The sequence below is a fragment of the Symphalangus syndactylus genome, chromosome 12, assembly GCF_028878055.3.
Source record: "Symphalangus syndactylus isolate Jambi chromosome 12, NHGRI_mSymSyn1-v2.1_pri, whole genome shotgun sequence".
In the NCBI taxonomy this organism is placed as follows: Eukaryota; Metazoa; Chordata; class Mammalia; order Primates; family Hylobatidae; genus Symphalangus; species Symphalangus syndactylus.
In genome coordinates this window covers 135245945-135268064 of record NC_072441.2, presented here as the reverse complement: position 1 = coordinate 135268064, position 22120 = coordinate 135245945, and the positions used below count along the sequence as shown (strand labels likewise).

At 44.0% G+C, this 22120-nt stretch overlaps 1 protein-coding gene across 1 annotated transcript in view; it reads left to right on the top strand.

Annotated features, from left to right (window-relative positions):
* RIMKLA (ribosomal modification protein rimK like family member A) overlaps positions 1-20364 on the top strand; it is a 39819-nt gene extending 19455 nt beyond the window's left edge. Inside the window, exons 3-5 of the mRNA XM_055255485.2 lie at positions 4015-4101; positions 9495-9698; positions 13955-20364. Of these exons, the coding sequence (XP_055111460.1) occupies positions 4015-4101; positions 9495-9698; positions 13955-14445 (782 nt within the window). The 3' untranslated portion in view covers positions 14446-20364. The remainder of the gene's footprint in view (positions 1-4014; positions 4102-9494; positions 9699-13954) is intronic.
* The last annotated feature ends 1756 nt before the right edge of the window (positions 20365-22120 follow it).

The window sequence follows — 22120 nt, the reverse complement described above, 5'->3', positions numbered from 1 at the left end:
AGATGTGTGAACAGATTCAGGAATTGTGAAGGTTGTAGAAATAATAGGACATGATGATTGATTTATATGAAGAGTGACTGGTTTCTGATTTGAGCACCAGATGTGAAAGCAAACATTCGCTAAGACTAGAAATGTGGGAGGAAAGAAGCTGATTTGTGGGTAGGGGGTGAAGGATTATAGGGGAGAGATGATTTCAGTTTGGGACATGATCTGTTTGAGGTGTCTGTAGTACATGCAGGTAAAAATATTTAGTAGGCAGCAGATAAACGAACCTGGAGCTTCTGAAAGAAGTGCAGACGAGGGAAGTGGAGCTGGAAACCTTCATTATGTGAGGTGAGGTCCCAGGAATGGATGAGAGTACTCAGGGAGAGTATGTAGGAAGAAAAGAGGGCTGATCTGTTCACCTAAAATGGTTAAAATGGTATATTTTATGTATATTTTAACACCAACATTTTTTTAAAAGAGGGAATCCTTTCGGGCAGTGGTCCCCCGTCTTTTTGGCACCAGGGACCAGTTTCATGGAAGACGATTTTTCCACAGATGGGGCGGGGGGGCGGTGGGGGACGATGGTTTCAGGACGAAACTGTTCCACCTCAGATCATCAGTCATTAGTTAGATTCTCATAAGGAGTGCGCAACCTAGATCCCCCTGCATGTGCAGTTCATAATAGGGTTCGAGCTCCTATGAGAATCTAATGCTGCTGCTGATCTGACAGGAAGTGGAGCTCAGGCGGTAATGCCTGCTTACGTGCTGCTCACCTCCTGATGTGCCGCCCGGTTCCTAACAGGCCACAGTCTGGTATTAGGGTTAGGGACTCCTGCTTTAGGGAACAGGTACAGGAAGAGGAATCTATAAAAGAAACTAATCACTTGAGCCCAGGAGTTCAAAGCTGCTTTGAACTATGATCATGCCATTGCCAGCCTGGATGACAGAATGAGACTCCATGTCTAAAAAAAAAAAAAGGAAGGAGGGAGGGAGGGCGGGCAACTTGAGAGGTGAGAAGAGAAAGAAGAGAGATCACAGAAGCCCAATGGAGAGAGTATTCCAAGATGGATGGTATAATCAAAAGTATTGTGTGATTCCAAAAGGACAAGTAACATAATGTGACTTGTCAACATTGATATGTGTGTTGGGTTCAGCAAAAGGGAGTTTAATGAATGCAGCTTCAGTTTAGTGCTGGAGAGAGAGATGAGGAAATAAATGGAAAGTTAGGAAATGGAAACAGTGGCTTTCTATAACTCTTTCAGTGGCTCAATGGTAGGGATACAAAGTTAAGGGATGATGCAGGGTCAAAGAACAGGGACTCTTACTTGCTTAAGATGGAAGATAATTGAGCATGTTTAAAATGCCCATGAAATCAGGAATTGGGAGGTTGAAGATATAGTAGAGAGGGTGCAAAATCCCCAGGGGAGTTGAGAAAGGGAGTCTAAAGCACAGTGGGCCAGGGATGGATTAGGAGGACCTCTCTTACTGCGTCATAAAGAAAGGAAGAAAGGATGGCTAGAGAGAACATAAGCTTATCAACAGGATGGCGGGAAGCTGGGAGTTTCCTTCTTACAAAACATCCTCTTCATGAAGATGCCCCTAATTACCTTCACGGCCTCACTTTCTTTTTTAAAAATCATTAGCACTCTTGTGAACTAGACAGGTCTTGTTAGTATTCTGGAGTATTTTGCTTTGCCTGTGGTAGGCAGAATAATGCCACTCCCCCACCCTGAGATACCCATGTCCTAATCCCTAGCACCTGTGATTATGTTAGGTTATATGGCAAAAGGGAATTAAGGCAGCAGATGGAGTTGGTTGCTAAGCAGATGACCTTAAGATACAGAAATTATTCTAAATTATCCAGGAGGGCCCAATGTTGTATGTGTCCTTAAAAGTGGAAGAGGAAACCAGAAGAGAGAGTCAGAGGGAGATGTGACCAAGAAGGAAGATAAGAGTGATGCCATTGAGGACTCTACCTGCTGTTGCTGGCTTTGGACATGGAAGAGGGCCACGAGCCAAGGAATGTGGGTAGCCTTTAGAACCTGAGAAATGCAAGGAAATAGATTTTCCTCTACAGCCACCAGAAAGGAATGCACCTGGCTAACTTTTTTTTTTTTTTTTTTTTTTTTGAGACAGGGTTCTGCTCTGTTGCCCAGGGTATACTGCAGTGGCATGATTGTGGCTCACTGCAGCCTCGACCTCCTGGGCTCAACTGATCCTCTCACCTTAGCCTTCCGAGTAGCTGGGACCACAAACGTGCATCACCACACCCAGCTAATTTTTGTATTTTTTGTAGCGATGGGGTTTCACCGTGTTGCCCAGGCTGGTCTCAAACTCCTGAGCTCAGGCAGTCCGCCCACCTCGGCCCCGACAAAGTGCTGGGATTCCAGGCATCAGCCACCACACCTGGTCTTGGCTAACATTTTTTTTTTAGCCCAGTGAGAACTTTGTTGGACTTCTGACTACAGAACTGTATGACAATAGATTTGTGTTGTTTGAGCCACCAAGTTGTAATTTGTTACAGCAACGAGACAAAACTCGTGCCCCACTGTACCTACAAAACACATCTATCCAGCACATTTTTGAGAACTAGGAAGTGAACGAAAAGGACCTCTAAGCAGCCCAAATATGTGTCACAAACTCCAACAAGCATTGAACCTCCCTCTTTTACTTAATGAATGGGAAAGCCCTCCAGACTCATCTGGAACCTAGTTTCCCCTGTGCTAGAAAAATCATCTCACAAGTTGCATTGTCCTGTCTAAGCCCACAGCAAAGAGAAGCAGGAAAAGAGGCTTCTTTCTGCTCTATACTGACAGCAGTGAGAAATGTTAGTTGACATCTGACAGCAAGGAATGTGACAAACCACTAAAAAACCAGGTTCCCAAACTAGAAAGTGCACTGGTTTGGTGCCATTGAATAGAGGGCAGATGTAGTCCCTTGGGGCATTACCGTGCAGTCATTAATGTTCATGACATGGATTCTAAGTTATCAAGAAAAGATTATGTTTGATATAGTATATATAGGAACCCGGTTCATAAAACAATTTAGAAATATTTTCATGCACATCATTATTCATATTTTTTTAAATTAAGGCTTATAGGAGTATGGTGGAGCCAGTTCAGGCTTCAGAGTCATACCTTAATTTGGGGTGAGACAAATCCCCAGGCTTGGTTTCTTTGAGTGTTGGTTTTCTATTGCTTCATAACCAACTTCTAAAAACTGAGCAGCTTCAAATGATACCCATTGATTACCTCATAGTTCCTGTAGGTCAGAAGTCTCACAGCATAGCTGGGTTCTCTGCTTAGGTCTCCTTAGGCTGAAATCATGGTGTCAGCTGGGGTTGTGGTCTTACCTGAAGTTTGGGGTCTTCTTCCAAGCTGCCTGATTGTTGACGTTCAGTTTCTTGTAGTTGTGGGACTGAGTCTCTGACTTCCTTGCTAGCCATCAATTGAGGACATTCTCCACTAGAGGCTGCGCTCCGCTCCCTGCCACATGGCCTTCTCCACAACATAGCAGTTTGCTCCTTCAAGGCCAGCAGAAGAGTCTCTCTGATGTTTCACCATTTTTTTTAGAGACTCATCTGATTAGGTCAGGCTTACCAAGGATCATCTCCCTTTCAGTTAACTAAAAGTCAAAATCACAGGAATGATATCCCAACGTATTCACTGGTCCCTTCCACACTTAGAAGAGGGGATTATACAAGGTGCGTACACCAGCGGGCAGATATCTTGGGGTTCCATCTACCACAGCCATTGTAAAGGAAAAGGTATCTACCTATATGATTGTTATAAGGATAGTGAAGCCTTTACCACACAGAAGGTACCTGCTAAATGTTGGTTTCCTTACCTCTCTGCTCCCACCTTTTACCTTGCAGGTACATAATGTGTGTCTGTTGAATCACCTGGGTTTGAATGGCCTTAATCAGAGAGAGACGAGGCCTCACAAGAATTCCTACAGAGGGGCAGGGCTGGGGTGACCACTGCCTGACCATCAGCCTTACCTTCACTGACTTTCACCTTTTCTTGGCAGGTGGGCATGAAGACTTTTCAAAAATGATTGATGAAGCTGAGCCCCTGGGCTACCCAGTCGTGGTGAAGAGCACACGAGGCCACCGGGGTCAGTGCCAGCTCTCCAGGGCTTCCTGGGTAATCAGCCCACTAGGGCTGCTGCTCTGCCTGGACAAGACACTCCTCAAGTGCTGCTTAGAAAAATGGAGCTCCCCTTTAAGGAGCTTGCAGTGTTTCTTCCTCTTTGTCCTCTGTTCTTGCTTTTGTCAGATCATGCTCACCTCTTCCCTGAACTATTGCAATCAACTCCTGACTTAATGCTGATCGGTTTCCCTAACTCCACTGCCAGTGCCTCTTCTGTTCTTTTTTTCGAAGTAATTTCTCTGAAATATAGATCTATTCTTGTCACTCTCTCACTGAAAAACCCTCCCAAGACCCTGTGCTGCCTATTAGACAGTCCATATTCCTCATCATGAAACTGAAGGCCCTGTACAAACAGCCTCAGTCTTCCCTTGTAGCTGTCTCTGGCCACGTGAACCTTTCATAATCCATTCCAGACTACTTCTCATTCACCAAGTAGACCATGCATTTTCCCCTCTTTAAGCGTCTGCTCTTTTCCCTTTGCTGAGAATGCCATCTTTCTCTGCTCACTTGGTCAACTTCTTCTGCTCATCCTTTAAGGCCAGCTCCAGATGTCATTTCTTTTCTACATACATTCCCTGATCTCCCTCCCTGTTTTCCAGACAAAATTAATTGCTCTTCCCTTTTTGTTTCCATAGCATTTTGTATGTGCCTCTAGCGGAGTGCTATACTTTGTAACAGTTACGGGTTTATATGCCTGCTTCCTTTACTAGACTGCGAGCTGCTCAGTGGTGGGGACCAGATCCTGAGCATCTGTCTCTGTAAGGCTTACTGCAGTGTTCAGTGCATTGTTGGGACTCAGTAGGGACATCAGCAACAGAAAGGAGTCTTCCTGCAGTATATGAGCAGGTGCCTCATCGGGATACCCAGGTGGCATGCTTAAACGCTCTGGGCATCTGGAGTGAGGGAAGGTCACCCTAAATAGATACGTAGTGAGCAACTACTATGGTATAGGGACTATGCATAGAAATGAGCTACACAGCACTCCATCCTGGGCGACAGAGCGAGACCATGTCTCGAAAAAACAAACAAACAAAAAAACTAGACCCAGTCACTGATCTCAAGGAGCTCAAATGTGTAGACACAGTTGCATTGCAGGGTGATCACTGATAAAGCAAGTATTCCCAGGGGTCTGTTTGAGCCTACAGGAGGGAGGGGACAATTCTGCCATGAAGTCTTCACTGGAAGAAAAGGAGACTTCAGTGGAAGTGTAGAATTTGAATTGGCAGAAGTGAGTGAGCAACACACAGAAGCAAGGGTAGGCAACGCAACCTGTGAGCATAGATGAGTCATGTTGAGGAGCAGAGAAAGGAGCCTGGGTGGCAAAGCGGGACTCTTAGTGCGGGGCAGATGTGCTACTGAGCTCAATTTCAACAAGCCTTTCAACTAGTCATTTTTATTGTGGTAAAATACACATAACATAAAATTCACATATTTATTGAGTGTCTACAAAATGCCAGGCACTATTCCAGGCTTTGGGGATACAGATAAGAACAAAAGTTCCTGCCCTCGAGTAGCTTACATTGTAGAAAGGTAAGACAGCAAACAGAAATTAAATATAATACATAATGTTTTGGAAATTTAAAAAATGGTAATACAATTCACATAAAAAAGTTACCAGTGCAAAGTGTAAAATTCACTGGATTTTAGTGTACTCACTGTGTTTTACAACTATTACCACTACTTAATTTCAGAACATTTCCATTACCCCCAAAAGAAGCCTCATACCTAGTAGTAGTTAGTCCCGATTGCCTCTCCCTCAGTCCCTGGCAACCACTGACCTATTATTAATAATACTTTCTGTTACTATAGATTTGCCTGTTTTGGCTATTTTATATGAATGGATTTATACAGTATGTGGACTTTTGTGTCTGGCTTCTTTCACTTAGCATGATGTTTTCAAGGTTCATCCATGTTGTAGCAAGTAACACTAGTTTATCTTTTTGTGACTTAGTAATATGACTGTTGTATGGCTGTATCACATTTTACATTTCCACCAGCAATGTTTGAGGGTTCCAATTTCTCCATATCCTCACCATCACTTGTTATTTGTTATGTATGTATGTATGTATGTATGTATGTTTATTATAGCTATCTAGTGAGTGTGAAATGGTATCTCATTGTGGTTTCGATTTGCATTTACCCAAAGACTAATGATGTTGAACATCTTTTCATGTGCTTGTTGGCCATTTGTGTATCTTCTTTGGAGGAATGTTTTTTCATATCCTTTGCCCACTTTTTAACTGGGTTTTTTGTCTTTTTATTGTCGAATTTGAAGGGTTCTTGTATAATGTAGATTCTTTTTTTTTTTTTTTTTGTGATATGCTCTCACTGGACTGCAATGGTGCAGTCTTGTCTCACTGCGCCTCTGCATCCTGGGCTCAAAGGATCCTCCTGCCTCAGCCTCCCAAATAGCTGGGACTATAGGCATGTGCCACCATGCCTGGCTGATTTTTGCATTTTTTATAGAGATGAGATTTTGTCATGTTGCCCAGTCCGGTCTCAAACTCCTGGACTCAAGCCATCCACCCACCTCGGCCTCCCAAAATGCTGGGATTACAGGCGTGAGCTACTGCACCCAGCCATATAATGTAGATTCTAAATCCTTATTAGATATATAATAACATGTTTGAACATGTTTTTCCCATTACCATAGGTTGTCTTTTCATTTCTTGATATAGTATCTTTGATGCACTGAAATTTTTTATTTTGGTAAAATCTAACTTGTCTATTTTTTTTGTTTCCATATGCTTTTGATGTCATTTTGTGCTTGCCTAATTCAAAGCCACACAGATTTACATTTATGTTGCCTTCTAAAAGCTTCATAGTTTCAGCCCTTACCTTTGAGTCTTTGATCCATTTTGAGTTAATTTTTATGTATGGTATGAGGTAGGGGTTCAACTTTATTCTTTTGAATGTGGGTATCCAGTTTTCCCAGTACCATTTGTTGAAGATCCTGTTCATTCCCCCACTAAAAGCTGTTGGAACCCTTGTCAAAAATCAGTTCACCATGTGCATGAAGGTTTATTTCTGGGCTCTTAATTTTATTCTTTTGATACAGTTCTATATGCCAAGCCACACTGTCTTGATTACTGTAACTTTATAGTAAGTTTTGAGATTGGACCCTTTTTCCCTCAAATGGGATTAACCATCCTTGTTATAATGGCTTCCTAGGGCTAGCATGAAGTATAAGTGAAATAATAAAAAATCAAAGTGCTTGGCACTTAGTACATAATTAACCAATCTTACTGCCTTTCTCTCCTTTTTTCCTTCTTGCCTTAAAACTGTAGCTCCTTTATTAACTGCAGACTGACCCCCATATTAGAACTTCTGTATCCGAAACCAAGAAACCCAGTTCCTATCTCTAGGCCCCATCTCTGCTGAAAATCCTACCTAATGTCCGGAGAACCCAGTGCATATACCTGAATCCCAGCCATCTGTTGCCAGAAGCCAGATCTCCAGATCTCCTGGCATCAGATGTGTATCTGCTTGCCCCACACTCATTGATTGAAGACAGGAAACACTGATGCTGCATCATCCACACTTGCTGGGGCCTCTCCATTTTCCTCTTGTGAACCCTTGCTGGGCCCTATCCAGCCTCCCTGACACTGACACCCACTTACCTGCACACTCTCCTGTCACCTGCCATGTGGACATCTTCAGATCACGTGGCCGAACTCCTCCAGCTCTGTCAGGTGTCTAGGGTCCAGTCATCTTGGGAATGATTGCATCCTGGTTATAACATGTTTTGGAATTTACTTTTCAGTTTTATGTACCACTAGGGACTGTGTTTGTTTGTTTGTTTGTTTGTTTGTTTTTGAGATGAAGTTTTGCTCTTGTTGCCCAGTCTGGAGTTCAATGGCACAATCTTGGCTCACCACAGCCTCTCTGCCTCCCGGGTTCAAGCGATTCTCCTGCCTCTGCATCCCGAGTAGCTGGGATTATAGGCATGCACCACCATGCCCAGCTAATTTTGTATTTGTAGTAGAGATGGGGTTTCTGCATGTTGGTCAGGCTGGTCTTAAACTCCTGACCTGAGGTGATCTGCCCACCTCAGCCTCCCAAAGTGCTCGGATGTCAGGCGTGAGCCACTGCACCTGGCCTGGGACTGGTCTTTTTATTAGGACTTCAGAAGAGTTGCAGTCCTTGTAAGATGGTGACCCAAAGCTTAGGAAAACCACCTCTTTGTTCTATATTTGCTGAAAAGAATGCTCAGACTGGGCATGCTCATGTCAGATTTGCAGAGCAAACTTATCAGAACCCCTGCTCAGGTCTGTTAACTAATATATCAATGGAAAAGCCGATGTTGGCCGGGCATGGTGACTCACACCTGTAATCCCAGCACTTTGGGAGGCTGAGGCAGGCAGATCACTTGAGGCCAGGAGTTCGAGACCAGCCTGGCCAACATGGTGAAACCTCGTATCTACTAAAAATACAAAAATTTGCTAGGCATGCGTGCCTGTAATCCCAGGTACTCCAGAGGCTAAGGCAGGAGAATTGCTTGAAACCGGGAGGTGGAGGTTGCAGTGAGTCAAGATCGCGCCACTGCACTATAGCCTGGGTGACAGAGCGAGACTCTGTCTCAAAAAAAAAAAAAAAAAAAAAGCTGATGCTAAATAATTACAAAAGTGTAGGCAATTTGAACAGAAAATAAAGAATTTAGAATCAAGAAGGAATGCTTTCTGCAGAGATCAATAGAGGCATAGGCCATTCCTTTCAGAATTACATGGGTATAGCCAAATATAATAACTTTATGTCTAAAAGGAAGGATGCCTGTCAGTGGTTCCCTCCTTTGAGCTCCCGCAGAATTATGCATAGACCTCTCTTGATGTTATATCACTCTGTGCTACCTTTTTTTTGGGATCTCTCTCCATCCAGACTTGGAATTTCTCTAAAGTATGTTCAATAAATTGTGTTCTACAAACATTAATTGGCATCTGCCCTGTGCATCCAGCCCAGTGTTAGGTCTGAGGAATTTTTTTAAAATGAGTTAGATGTGGATCCTGCCTAATCAGCATCCTGGGGGTGATGGGAGATGCTAATTAACTGTTTTGGGGACTGAATTGATTAGATCCTTGGGATTCTATTTTGGCTCTTTCCCTGTGTTTCTGGAATAATCATTAAGTCATTTCAAAAAGAATGATGGTGGAGGGAGAGGGTATTAGGACCTGAGGAAAGTTAAGGGAAAGTAAGGTTCCGTGGTCATTTGATAAGAAGCAAAAGTCTAGCAGAGAAATAGAAGGGACCAAAGTGAGGCAAGTTCAGAGAGAACTGATGACTCTATGGACAATGAGGCCAGATGGCAAGTACAGAGTCCAGAGGCTTCTCTAACCCCTTCTCTTGCTCTTTTTCTTCTTAAAGGAAAAGCTGTTTTTCTGGCAAGAGATAAACATCACCTCTCTGACATCTGCCATCTGATCCGCCACGATGTGCCCTACCTGTTCCAGAAGTACGTGAAGGAGTCCCATGGAAAGGACATCCGGGTGGTGGTGGTAGGGGGCCAGGTCATAGGCTCTATGCTTCGCTGCTCCACTGATGGACGGATGCAGAGCAACTGCTCTCTCGGTAAGGTATAAAAGCACAGGGTTTCATTCGGGTATTTGGACCCATTCAGCAAATGTATATCGATCCCTACTGTCTTGTCAGACCCTCTGCTAGACACCAGGATCTCACAGAGGAGAATGAGGAAGAAACTATTTCCTATGGCAGCAAGCAATCCTGGAGGGGAGCGTACAAGTGTAAGCACTGTGGCAGAGGTCAGGCAAGGAGTGTCAGGACATGGAGGCCTGAACCCTGTCCTCTAGGTGTTAAGACTTTAAAAGGGAGTGACATGAGGACCGACGTTAGAGAAAAACTCCCATCTGGGTAAAGGGTGGAATAACGGCATAAAGTGGGAGGCAGGGAGGTGAGATTTGAAGCTGTTGCAACAGCTCAGGCAAAAAAAATAGTAAGAGTCTGAAGTGATACAGGAGAAATATCATATTTTCCTTTTATATTTTAATGGAAATGTTTTCCTTTTTGTATGATGCTATTAGAAAGCTATAGTTTATGCTTTGGTCGAATGCATAAACCCATCCCATTAACCCATTGATAAAGTTTGTTTTCTGTTGTACTGAATGGAGATACTCCAAGAGGGATGTAAGTTCTTGTGCCCATCACAGAAAGCTATTGTCAACCTCATTGAATGAGTTTATATGTTGGTAATAGGAAAAAAAATCACAATCACTAGTTATTATTTCCTAAATCACCATATGAGTATACCAAGTCCAGTGACTAATAAAGAGGCTTAGACACTGTCTGGCACTTCTTTCATTGATAGTCATTGAGCATTTCCAGGAACAGATTCTGCGAGGGATGCCGGGAGCGTAGAGATGATGAGAGAGCCCTTGCCCTCGGGTAGCACGTGGTCCCATAAAGAAGACATATGGGCCAGGTGTGGTGGCTTATGCCTGTAATCCCAGCATTTTGGAGGGCCAAGGCAGGAGGATCACTTAAAGCCAGGAGTTTGAGACCAGCCTGGACAATAAAGTGAGACCCCATCTCTGCAAAATTTTTTTTAAAAGTTAGCCAAGTGCAGTAGCACATGCCTGTAGTCCCAGCTGAACTCATGAAGCTGAGGTGAAAGGATCCTTTGAGCCCAGGAGTTTGAGGCTGCAGTGAGCTATGATTCCGCCGTAGGACTCCAGCCTGGGCAACAGAGTGAGACCCTATCTCTTAAAAAAAAAAAAAAAGAAGAAGAAGAGGGAATTATAAGATAATTGTGATAAAGTGGTGTGTTGGTGTCAAATGCTAGATGCAGGTTGACACACTACTAAGTACCTTACATGTTATCTCATTTTCTTTTCTTTTTTTTTTTTTTTTTTTTTTTTTTTTGAGACAGTCTTGCTCTATTGCCCAGGCCAGAATGCAGAGGCATGATCCCAGCTCACTGCAACCTCCGCCTCCCAGGTTCAAGCAATTCTTATGTCTCAGCCACCAGAGTAATTGGGATTATAGGTGTGTACCACCACACCTGGCTGATTTTTGTGTTTGTTTGTTTATTTATTTATTTGTTTATTACTTATTTTGGAGACAGAGTCTCACTCTGTCACCCAGGCTGGAGTGCAGTGGCACAATCTCCGCTCATTGCAAGCTCTGCCTCCCGGGTTCATGCCATTCTCCTGCCTCAGCCTCCCGAGTAGCTGGGACTACAGGTGCACACCACCATGCCCGACTAATTTTTTGTATTTTTAGTAGAGACGGGGATTCACTGTGTTAGCCAGGATGGTCTCGATCTCCTGACCTCGTGATCTGCCTGCCTCAGCCTCCTAAAGTGCTGGGATTACAGGCATTTTCATGATCATCATGCTTAGTGCCAAAGTGTTAAACCTTGTGTGTTATCATTTTGACTTTTTTAGTTACCTTACAAAATCCATTCATTCGTAACCAGGTGGCTTTATAATTTATCCATGTTGCTTTTCTTGGTGAGGTGTTTTAAAACTGTTTTATAGCCTTTTTTTAGATACAGTGTCATAGGTGGGAAGGGACATTGTTAAGGTAAAGACACTAGTTATTCGACCTGAGAATACAATTCTTAAATCTTTCCAAGGAGACTAACTGGAGACAAATCTGAAGTCCTAGCTTTTTAGCAAAGTAAGGGGAATCAGTCTCTGTCCTTGGTACAGGATTTTGTCTCAGTCCTTTCTATCTCTCTCTCTGTCTCTTTTTTTTTGGTCCATTGAGGCATTTTATTTATAAATATTAGTATCTATTACATCCCTAGAAAAATATCCCAGGATTTTCCCACCTGTGTATTTTCATCTTACTTCTTCACAGGCCATGATGGCCGTGATGCCAGCTGAGGTTGTCAGTACAGTGAAACCAAACTGATGGAATGGGAGCAGATTATTCTGCCATTTTTCTAGATCTTCAAATTGCACATCAGACTGGGGCTGTTCACTCCCCACTTGTTTAACCTGCCTGTGAGGTTCACAACAATTTTCCCAGCTCTGTGATCATCAGTGATTTCAGATTTACCAACGTAACTATGCTTTGTCATCAGTTAGAAACCAGATGATGACTTTGGAGCATGGCCTAATAAGAACCTGGCATTTGCCTCTTTTTGGCTTTGGTGATGCTCTTGAGAGCATCAGCCAGGACACTGATGTGCACCATTCTGTCAGCACAGAAAGATGGAAGAAGGAGCCATCTCTCTTCTTAAAAATCAGTAAGTTGGCCAGGTGTGGTGGCTTACCCCTGTAATCCCAGCACTTTGGGAGGCCAAGGCGGGCAGATCACAAGGTCAAGAGATCAAGATCATCTTGGCCAAGGTGGTGAAAGCCGTCTCTACTAAAAATACAAAAATTAGCTGGGCGTGGTGGCATGTGCCTGTAGTTCTGGCTACTTGGGAGGCTGAGGCAGGAGAATCGCTTGAACCCGGGAGGCAGAGGTTGCAGTGAGCTGAGATCGTGCCATTGCATTCCAGCCTGGGCGACAGAGTGAGACTGTGTCTCAAATAAATAAAATAAATAAATAAATAAGTTAATTTTATTTGTTCTAATCATGAGAAGAATACATTCTCAGTATAGAAAATTCAGAAAATATGGCCAGGCGCAGTGGCTCACACCTGAAATTCCAGCACTTTGGTAGGCCAAGGCAGGTGGATCACCTGAGGTCAGGAGTTCGAAATTAGCCTGGCCAACATGGTGAAACCCTTGTCTACTAAAAATACAACAATTAGCTGGGTGTATTGGCGGGCACCTGTAGTCCCATCTACTCAGGAGGCTGAGGCAGGAGGAGAATTGCTTGAACCCAGGAGGCGGAGGTTGCAGTGAGTCAGGATCACACTACTGCACTTCAGCCTAGGTGACAGAGTAAGACTCTCTCAAAAAAAAAAAAAAAAAAAAAAAGAAAATTTGGAAAATACAGCAAAGTCAAATGAAAAAGGTATGTATCATCCCCACCATTTAGAGACAACTACTGTTAATATTTTGGTGTCATTCTTTAGTCTTTTCTTCTGAGAAATCTCTTTTTGCTTAGTTATGGTCATATTGTATGGTCTTTAATCCCCTGTTTTCCCATGTAATTACAAGCTCTCTGTGGGCATTATTTATTTTTGGAACAGGGTTTTACTCTGTCATACAGGCTGGCGTGGAGTGGCACGATCATGGCTCACTGCAGCCTCAAACTCCTGACCTCTAGGGTTCCTCCCACCCCAGCCTCCCAAGTAGCTGGAACTGCAGCTGGGGTGGGAGGAATCCTACAGCAAGCCACCATACCCACCTAGTTTTATTATTATTTTTTTTTAGAGATGGGGTCTCGCTGTGTTGCCCAGGCTGGTCCAAACTCTTGGCCTCAAGCAATCCTCTCACGTCAGCCTCCCAAAGTGCTGGGATTACAGGCGTGAGTCATTGTACCCAGCTGGTATTATTATTAATGGCTGTAAAATACACTGTTTTTCTCTATTGTGAGAGATTTAGATTATAATTTTTCATTTCTTCAATATTTATTGAGTATTTATTAAGTGCCCATCATGTACCTGGCTCTATGATTTGTATTTTAAGTAATACTGCCATCAACATCTTTGTGCATAAAGCTTTTTTTCCCCATATATAAGATTATTTCCTTGGTAGTAGGATGGCTGAGTCAGAGGAAATCAGCATTTTTAAGACTAGATAAAAAATGGCCGTATTGTTTTCCCAAGGTGTACTGATTTCCATCCAGACCTTTTGTGATTAATCGAGCCTGTCTTTCTGCCCCTTCTGGGCAGATCCCTGCCTCTTCTTTGAAGAGTCATCTGACTTCTCAGTTGTCACCTTTACATCACTGTGCTTTCCCCACAGGTGGCGTGGGCGTCATGTGTCCGCTGACAGAACAAGGCAAGCAGTTGGCTATTCAGGTGTCCAACATCCTAGGCATGGACTTCTGTGGCATTGATCTCCTTATCATGGACGATGGCTCCTTTGTGGTGTGTGAGGCAAACGCTAATGTCGGCTTCCTAGCCTTCGACCAGGCATGCAACTTAGATGTGGGTGGGATCATTGCAGACTATACCATGTCCTTGCTGCCAAATAGGCAGACTGGAAAGATGGCTGTCCTCCCAGGACTGTCGAGTCCGAGGGAGAAGAACGAGCCGGATGGCTGTGCTTCAGCTCAGGGAGTTGCAGAGAGCGTCTATGCCATCAACAGTGGGTCTACCTCTAGCGAAAGTGAGCCTGAACTGGTAGAGATCCGGGATTCCTCAGCAAGCACAATGGGGGCCCCACCCTCCATGCTGCCCGAACCTGGCTACAACATTAACAACAGGATTGCTTCTGAATTAAAACTTAAGTGAATTCCTGCTTTTTGGCAGCATTTAAACCAAATCCTACTGCTTCCCTAGTAGTTTTGAGTGAATAAAATCTGGACTAATGTGATTTCATTTGCACAGAAACTAGAAATCCCATCTGGGCACTCAGCATTTTTTCTAACGATGATTTAAGCAAATGGCCTAGCTTTGTGGTTTTTACAAAGACAAATATAAAAACACTCACCAAGAACAACGTCCCGACTGATCAATATGAGACTGATGTCTGCTGTGAGCACGTGGCTATTACGGCTGACTCTAAGGCACTGACTCTGCTGTTGCTTCTGACTTTTAGCAGTAGAACCCATTAGCTCGAAATGGCTCTTGGAATTATGTACTCAAAAGCAACCACGGGATGGAAGCATGTGCAGACGAGGTGGAATGTGACTGCAGTAATAGGTTCTTCACTAAGTGTGTGTGTGATGCTTGGAAAATACACAGTTCAAACACTATTAGAGGATCGATCTCTGCTCCCCATCAATCACCATCTTGACCATATTTCTCCGACACTCAGGATATGGTGTTTTAGGGAGCTTCCTCATTAGCATTTTCAATGAAGCACTTTGTAGAAAGTGAGATTGAACGTTCTTTGACTTCACAGGTTGGCAAATGTCCTGCTTTGTAACTGGGCCTTTCTACAAATTGCTTTGCCACTCTGAATTTATAGACCCTGCTTCAACTAGTGTCAGCTCTAGCAGCTTCTTGCACCTTTGCTGCCTTTGGCCTCAGCTGGAAATGCACTTCAATGAGCTAGCGGCCACTCAGTTTATTTCTTAAGCGTGCACTAGAATCTAACACCATGGACTTTCTTTTTCAATGGACTCTGTTCACTTGTCATCCAGAAGCCAGTGGGTTTTTACCATAGAAAGCTACTTGGAGATCATCATTCTTCCCCTCCTCTACTGAAACTTTGTGTACTGCTTAGCTGTAGGAGGTTTCCTTGTATGAGTGGGTGTTGTAGGTCTGTTGAGTAGATGGGAGCCATTGGAAACACTCCAATCCCCTTGAAACTCTACTTTGATCTAGGATCCAGACACCTGTCCTTACCCACTTTTCCAAACGGGGAAGACTCAGGTATCAGGAATTACTCATTGCACATTTTGTGGGGGCGGGGGGCTAATGTAGACATGACACCAAGTGCTTTTCATTTTAATTCTCTAAGCAGTAAATGAGATCTTTCCCTTGGGAGAAATCAAGCGATGGAGTTTTCCATTTCTGCTTATATGAAATATGACTGAAAATGAACAAAGCCACCTTTTTAACCAAATACACTAGAACATGTGCACTCAAGAGTTAGCATAACTGGAGTTGTTTTCTTGATGTTGCATGTGCCAAGAACACTTAGGGTTCCCCTTTGGGATTACCTTTGAAGCCATGCAAGGCAAGAGGCCCTGCAACTTTATAGTCAGACCTTGTGTTTTATCCATCCCCTCCTCCTGCCCACCAAGATAATCCTGAGCTTCATCGCCCATTTTATTTAGCAGACTTATTTTCTAATGCTCTGTAGCTGTTAAAAAAAAAAAATCATTCCTCAAAAAATCTACCCTTAAAGGACAAAGATTTACCAACACTGAAGACCCTTACAAGTTGACAGTTTCTAAAGAGGGTTCTAGGAAGAAATGTTCTGTGTAAGGTCAGCTTCACTGGAATAAACATACATCTTCCCAAGGTGACTACTTCAAAGGCAACACTACCCATTCGGGTGCAGAAATTACTGTACTTACTCTGCCATAAATGTAAAATGTGTATAAAGTTAAGCTATTGCATTTTTTCGTAACACATTTAAATAGAAATTGGCTTTTAAAGTATTGTAGTTAAAACCAGATCTCACCAAGTAATAGTTGTACAATTGACAAATGTTTGGTGCCATGTAATGGAGATGTCACACTACACAGTTGTAGTTTAAATGCAGTCCAACATAAGGTGCATGCCACTGAACTGTAACCCTAGTAATGTGTCTTGTACAGTTGAAAAATAATACTTCACCTTTATATAGGTTAAGATATGTACCTTATCTTTACCACTCAGGGTGGCTTTAAAAGACGGACAGCTTTAGGCTTGTTCTCACTGGAACTGGTTACACTTTCTGTGCAAACTTAACCAAGTGATGATCGTCTGGAAGCTGCATTCCCTCGTTTCCACTGTTTGGTGTGAATCTAGTCTCCCCACTTTATCTAAAAGGAGGCTAGAAGGGCCCCAGCCTGAGCAGAGCAGCTAGAGAGTGCTTCCAGATTCCTTTGCCAAAAGAGGCCCATTTTCCAGCTGTGAGTGACATCTGCAGTCATTGGCTTCATTGCCTGGCACTCGCCCTGTCTAGAAGTGGAGAAAGCTGGATCATAGCTGGACCACAACCAGCCCCAATCCAGGATTTCCCATACCATGCTGGCTGTGGGCTCTGTGAGCCTCAGCCAGGTGGCCAGGCTATACTTGTCACAGCTGGCCACAGGCCTGCTAAAGGAACATGAAGTGCAGAGCCAGAGCCTGGTTCTGGTTCTCCGCTTGAACAGCTGACCTTGTGCAATCACAGGAACTCTGTGTCTCCATGTTTCATTCAGACAGAGAAAATGCCTCATTTGTTTACCTCTTTGAGGCTGAAGTGAGACTGGTGCATGTAAATTAATGGTAGTAGAGCACCTCCCACATCTGATTTTATAACAGTTTCCCATCACTCCTTAAAGAAAAAGGCCAGGCCGGGCATGGTGGCTCACGCCTGTAATCTCAGCACTTTGGGAGGCCGAGGCGGGCGGATCACGAGGTCAGGAGATCGAGACCATCCTGGCTCACACAGTGAACAAAAAATTAGTCGGGCATGGTGGCGGGCACCTGTAGTCCCAGCTACTTGGGAGGCTGAGGCAGGAGAATGGCGTGAACCCGGAGGAGGAGTTTGCAGTCAGCGGAGATCGTGCCACTGCACTCCAGCCTGGGTGACAGAGCAAGACTCCGTCTGAAAAAAAAAAAAAAAAAGCCATACATTCTTGGCATTAGCACACCAAACAGTGGTAGGGACCCCGAGAAAGGAATGCAGCTTCTCAGAGGCCTCATTTCCAGCCAGGGAAACTTAAGACCTGAAAGGAGTAAGGCGCTTTGTGTATTCAAACAGCCTTCTGGATGTATCGTATATAACCCGAAACTCTCCACTCTTGTATACCAACTGACGAAGTCTTCCTTATGTAACATAGATTGCAGTGTCTGTATATGGTCTTCCCATTATCTGGTAGTAGCATCTTGAAACTGGTCAAAACTTGAATGCCAATAGCTCAGTCACTCAGAATATACGATTCTGCACTTGGGAAAAATGTCTTCATGCTGTTTTTCTGATCGGGTATGGGGTTGCCAGAATGAGGATTTGGGGCTTTAGGTCTTTAGGATCTCAGAAACAATATAAGTAGATCATAAGCCACTAGTGTCACAATTGCAGGCCCATTGCTTCCAGCTAAAAGGAGATTCCATGACCCTGGGGGCCAGGAGAGGAGGAAAGGGAAAAGGGAAAGGTCTGGAATAGTTTTGTGAAAGAAACAAAAAATTGGGATCATTTGGAATTCTAGTAGGAAGGAGGAAAAAATGGCCCTTCTGTGGGCTGTTTTAATGAAAGAATCATGAATATGTATTGATCTGAGGTAGATGTCTTTGAAGCTGTTCTGCATAAAGATAATGAGATGCATGGATTTCCATCCACCCTGGAGAAGTGGGGGAGATGTGCTTCCTCCCTTCTTTAAATCCTGAGGAATGCTGGTCTTGAGAACACTGAATGCAAATCTGAGGAAGACGTAAGCAGTTGGCTGGGGAGTTTTAGGACCACCCAAATAAAAGCTGACCCTCCCAGAGGCTAATGAACTGGAATATTGTGTGCAGGCACAGCCTTAGCAGGTCAGCTGAAGGAGTCAGGTCAGAGAATAAATCCAACCTTAGTCAAGTCACTACAGTTTAATATTTTCCTTTGCAACTGGAGGTAAGCCTATTTGCCAGTAGTCTGAGTGGATGTCTTGGGAAGGCCCCTGAAAATAGCCATATTTGTCACTGTCCCTAAAGTGAATGTTCATAGATCTGGGACTATTTTTGACTCTACCTCTGAGACTCAAGGTCAGTACAGATTGTTACCTTAAAATGTTACCTGGAAGATGATTCTTCTAAGGGATACACTGTTTTAATCTTTTCCTAAAACTAAATCATGCCTCCATTCCAGGTCTACGGCTAGACTGCAGCCCTCCCTCCTCACACCACAGGGCTGAATGTGAAAACTTTCTTCTTTTAAGCCTTTCCATTTCCTTCTCCAGGTACAGTTCCTGTGCCAATATGCACCATCTCAAGCCTTGTGCTGGCATTCCAACCTGGTTTGGTAATTTTGCTGTGAGGTTCATGTTCTCTGGGGCTCCAGGGCAACACTAAGAAAGTCGCTTATGAGCCCCATTTGAGACCATGGAAATAGCATTTTGGAGACCAGTCTAGTCCCCCATTTTATACATAGGGAATCTTAGTTCCAGAGGCCATGGTCACTTGCCAGTCAATAGCAAGGCTGGACTCAGGCAATCTGATTCCTCATCCACTTTGGCATACTGCCGGAGGAAGCTCCGTCCCTCCTTGGAATCTAGCATGTGCTCCCATCCTGGGCCTACCCTCCACCTCCTCCCCTTCTGATGAGCCTCTGTTCTGGATCAACACGGTGTTGATGTGCCAGCTGTCAAGGGTTCAGCACTTGGATGGCTTCTAGGTGAGAGCGCCAAAGACATGTATATTTCCATGATGCAAGCTGGCTCATGGCCTGCACCGTCTTTAGACCAGCCAAGACCATTTAACTCTACCCCACACTTTCAGGAAGAAAGCCCATGCCAAGCTAACTGAAAGCTTATTTGGCTCCAATTTGGCTGATGTTCCCTCACTGCGGAATGTCCTGGAACCCAAGGGTTTGCAGCTCCTAAACCTATTGCATTAGGCACACCCAAGAAGAAATCCTGTTTGATGCACATGCTCCAGTTTCAATCAGCAAAAAGGTCAAAAGTTTCCCCCCACTTTCTGTTCCACAGGGCGTCCTCCTTGCAGCCAGACATTAGGCACAGATTCATCCCTATTGTAACCCAAATGTCAGCTGAGGGCTCCCTGCCTCTTGACATCCAGAGAGGTCTGATAACTGGGCTCTGTTTCTGAACCTCTAGATTTCTGTGATTTCTCAAAGACATATTTTTGCAGCCACTGCTGACTCCACACTTCTGCTACCTCATTTTAAATAGCGTCTTATCCCTGCAATGCATCAGCTGAGACATGAAGCTCAGTTCCCTCGCCCATTTCCACATAGCAAAATTCAAGCAAGTGAGTGTGTGTGCCTGCGTGTGTCTCAGTGACGTGGGAAGGAATGGCAGATGCTACAACAGTGCAGAGTCGGCACCCCATTTATAGAATGTTCTTTTTATATACTATGGAGGAATCTCCACTCACCTTCCACTCCACATGGTCCCTGTCTCTTGTCCTTGGGACAGAGCAGATCCATTTGTATTCTCACATACAACCGGATGGATAGCCATTCCTTTTCTTAATTTGATTCCTGCCAACACCCTTACCGTCATGACTTCACATTTTACCATAGGTGGCTTATTAAAAGCATTTTCCTGGACAAAGACCGTACCCTCCTCAAGGGGAATTCGACCCACCTCTTAAGGTGATGCATTTTTTATTTCCACTACACAAGCCAGGCATCACAATGACCATATTCAGCACTCGTTGTCAGGGGCACACCCTTTGGAAGGCAGCGTGGGCTAATGTGAATGGTACTAGTCTGAGTCTGATCCAGTTCAAATCCAGGTAACTTAAAGCTTGTGTGACCCAGGGACGCTTTACTTCAACTTGTTAAACCTTAATTTTGCCACCTATAAATGTGATAAATAAACAAACTTGAATGTGTCGCACTTAACCACATGCCTGGCTTTCCATAAGTTCCTTTCCTCTTGCTTCCCCCACTGTGAGCAACACAAGCATCGCCTTCTTGAGATCATGGCTCAGTGCCAAGGGATAAAAGCTGGCAGACAGCAGCTTTACAGCTGGGAAAAAGAGCTGCTGGGGGCAGGGCTGGCGGCAGCTCAAGCATTCTGTGGTTCAGGCTAATGACTGGAAGGTCCCATCCATCCTTCAGATTTTATGACGCTATGTGCAAGATCTAGCGAACGTATTTGGCTAAGAAAAATCCTGGAGGAGAGACTGCCTCAGACAACTGGGAGGCTGGAAAGCTGACCTGGAAAGCAGCCTGACCTTGGATGATTTAGCACCTGGGTTTTTTGGCGCTTCCTGTATTAGGTTTGCTGGCTTCGCATCAAATGGAAGGAGGTGGTGCCAGGGACGTGAATTAAACCTGTCAAATGGAGGGTGAGGGGAGTGCAGAAGGCTGGGGGGAGGAGGGGCTGTGTGGGGAACTCTGATAGTCTGACAGCACCATCTGGACTTGGCAGGGATGACAGCCCTGAGATCAGATGGAACTAACCAATAAAGCCGCTAAAATTCTGCTGTCCTGGGCCTATCCGGAGTGGGACTCCCATAATCTCCTATTTAGAAGGAACACTGATCTGTAAGGGGAGAGCTGGGGCCCTTATCCATTCTACAGAGCTAATAAAGGTCACTGTGGAGGCAGGACTAGGCAGATGCCCTGTTTGCTTAGTCCCACCTTGAGGTCCCGAGTTCCAGTGGTGTGCTGAAGTGGTTTGCACTGGCCCATGAGAGTGGATTGTTCAATTTTCAGGAATTTTGTAAGCTGGTTGGTAAACACAGCCACAGTGACCATTAGAGATTATATTAACCTACAATTAAATAAAGTATGTTAAAAACAGTAATAAATACTCAAAACTCATCACTTCCTAATTATTTTACTATTATCTATGTTCTTGAGGATACTGACATCTATTGTATTGGTATGGTGTGCTACCATATAATGGCGTGCTATTGCACATCTCTTCCCAACCTGACCATTCAGTGACATCACATCGGTAGCTGGAGAACTGGCCCTATTGAGAGTACTTACACCACAGAGATTGGCAAACACTCTATATCAAGACCCCCCCTCCCCAAGAGCTGGTTGTTAAACATTTGTCAGCACACCACTGCTGCTGGGCGACAGAGAGAAGAAATTGATACACATGAGCACTGAAACATCTTAGTTCCAGGAAGGTAGCATTTGTGTTGTATTTCTCAGAAGCAAGTGTCCTAGTGTAATGTGCACAAGTGGCATGAAGTTTAACACCTAAAAGACTGTTTCTCTGCTTGTTCTGTCTAACTTCTGTGGTTTTAACACTTGAGAAAGATGTTTACTTTGCTACTAAACTTATTGGAGTGTTTGTGAAGTTCACTGTCACCTGTGGGCAGTAGTTCCGCTAAATTCCCTCCAGGAAAGTGGACTGTAGTTTTTCCTGCCTAACTGGCAAAATGAAAATGTGCTGAAAAGAATACATCTTAACTAGGCACCAAAATAGCTCATTTCCAAGTGGTTTATATAGCAATAACAGTGTTAACTTCTCCAACAGAGAAGAAATCATTTATAAATGATTGTTTTGCTGTTTTTGCTTTTTATTAAAATTATTACTATGGAACAGAATGCTTTGTTTGCCTTTGTCCCCAAAATTCTGTGCCTTTTGGTGGTTCTTGTAAGAATCACATGCTGAATCTACATTTTATTATTTTCATATCA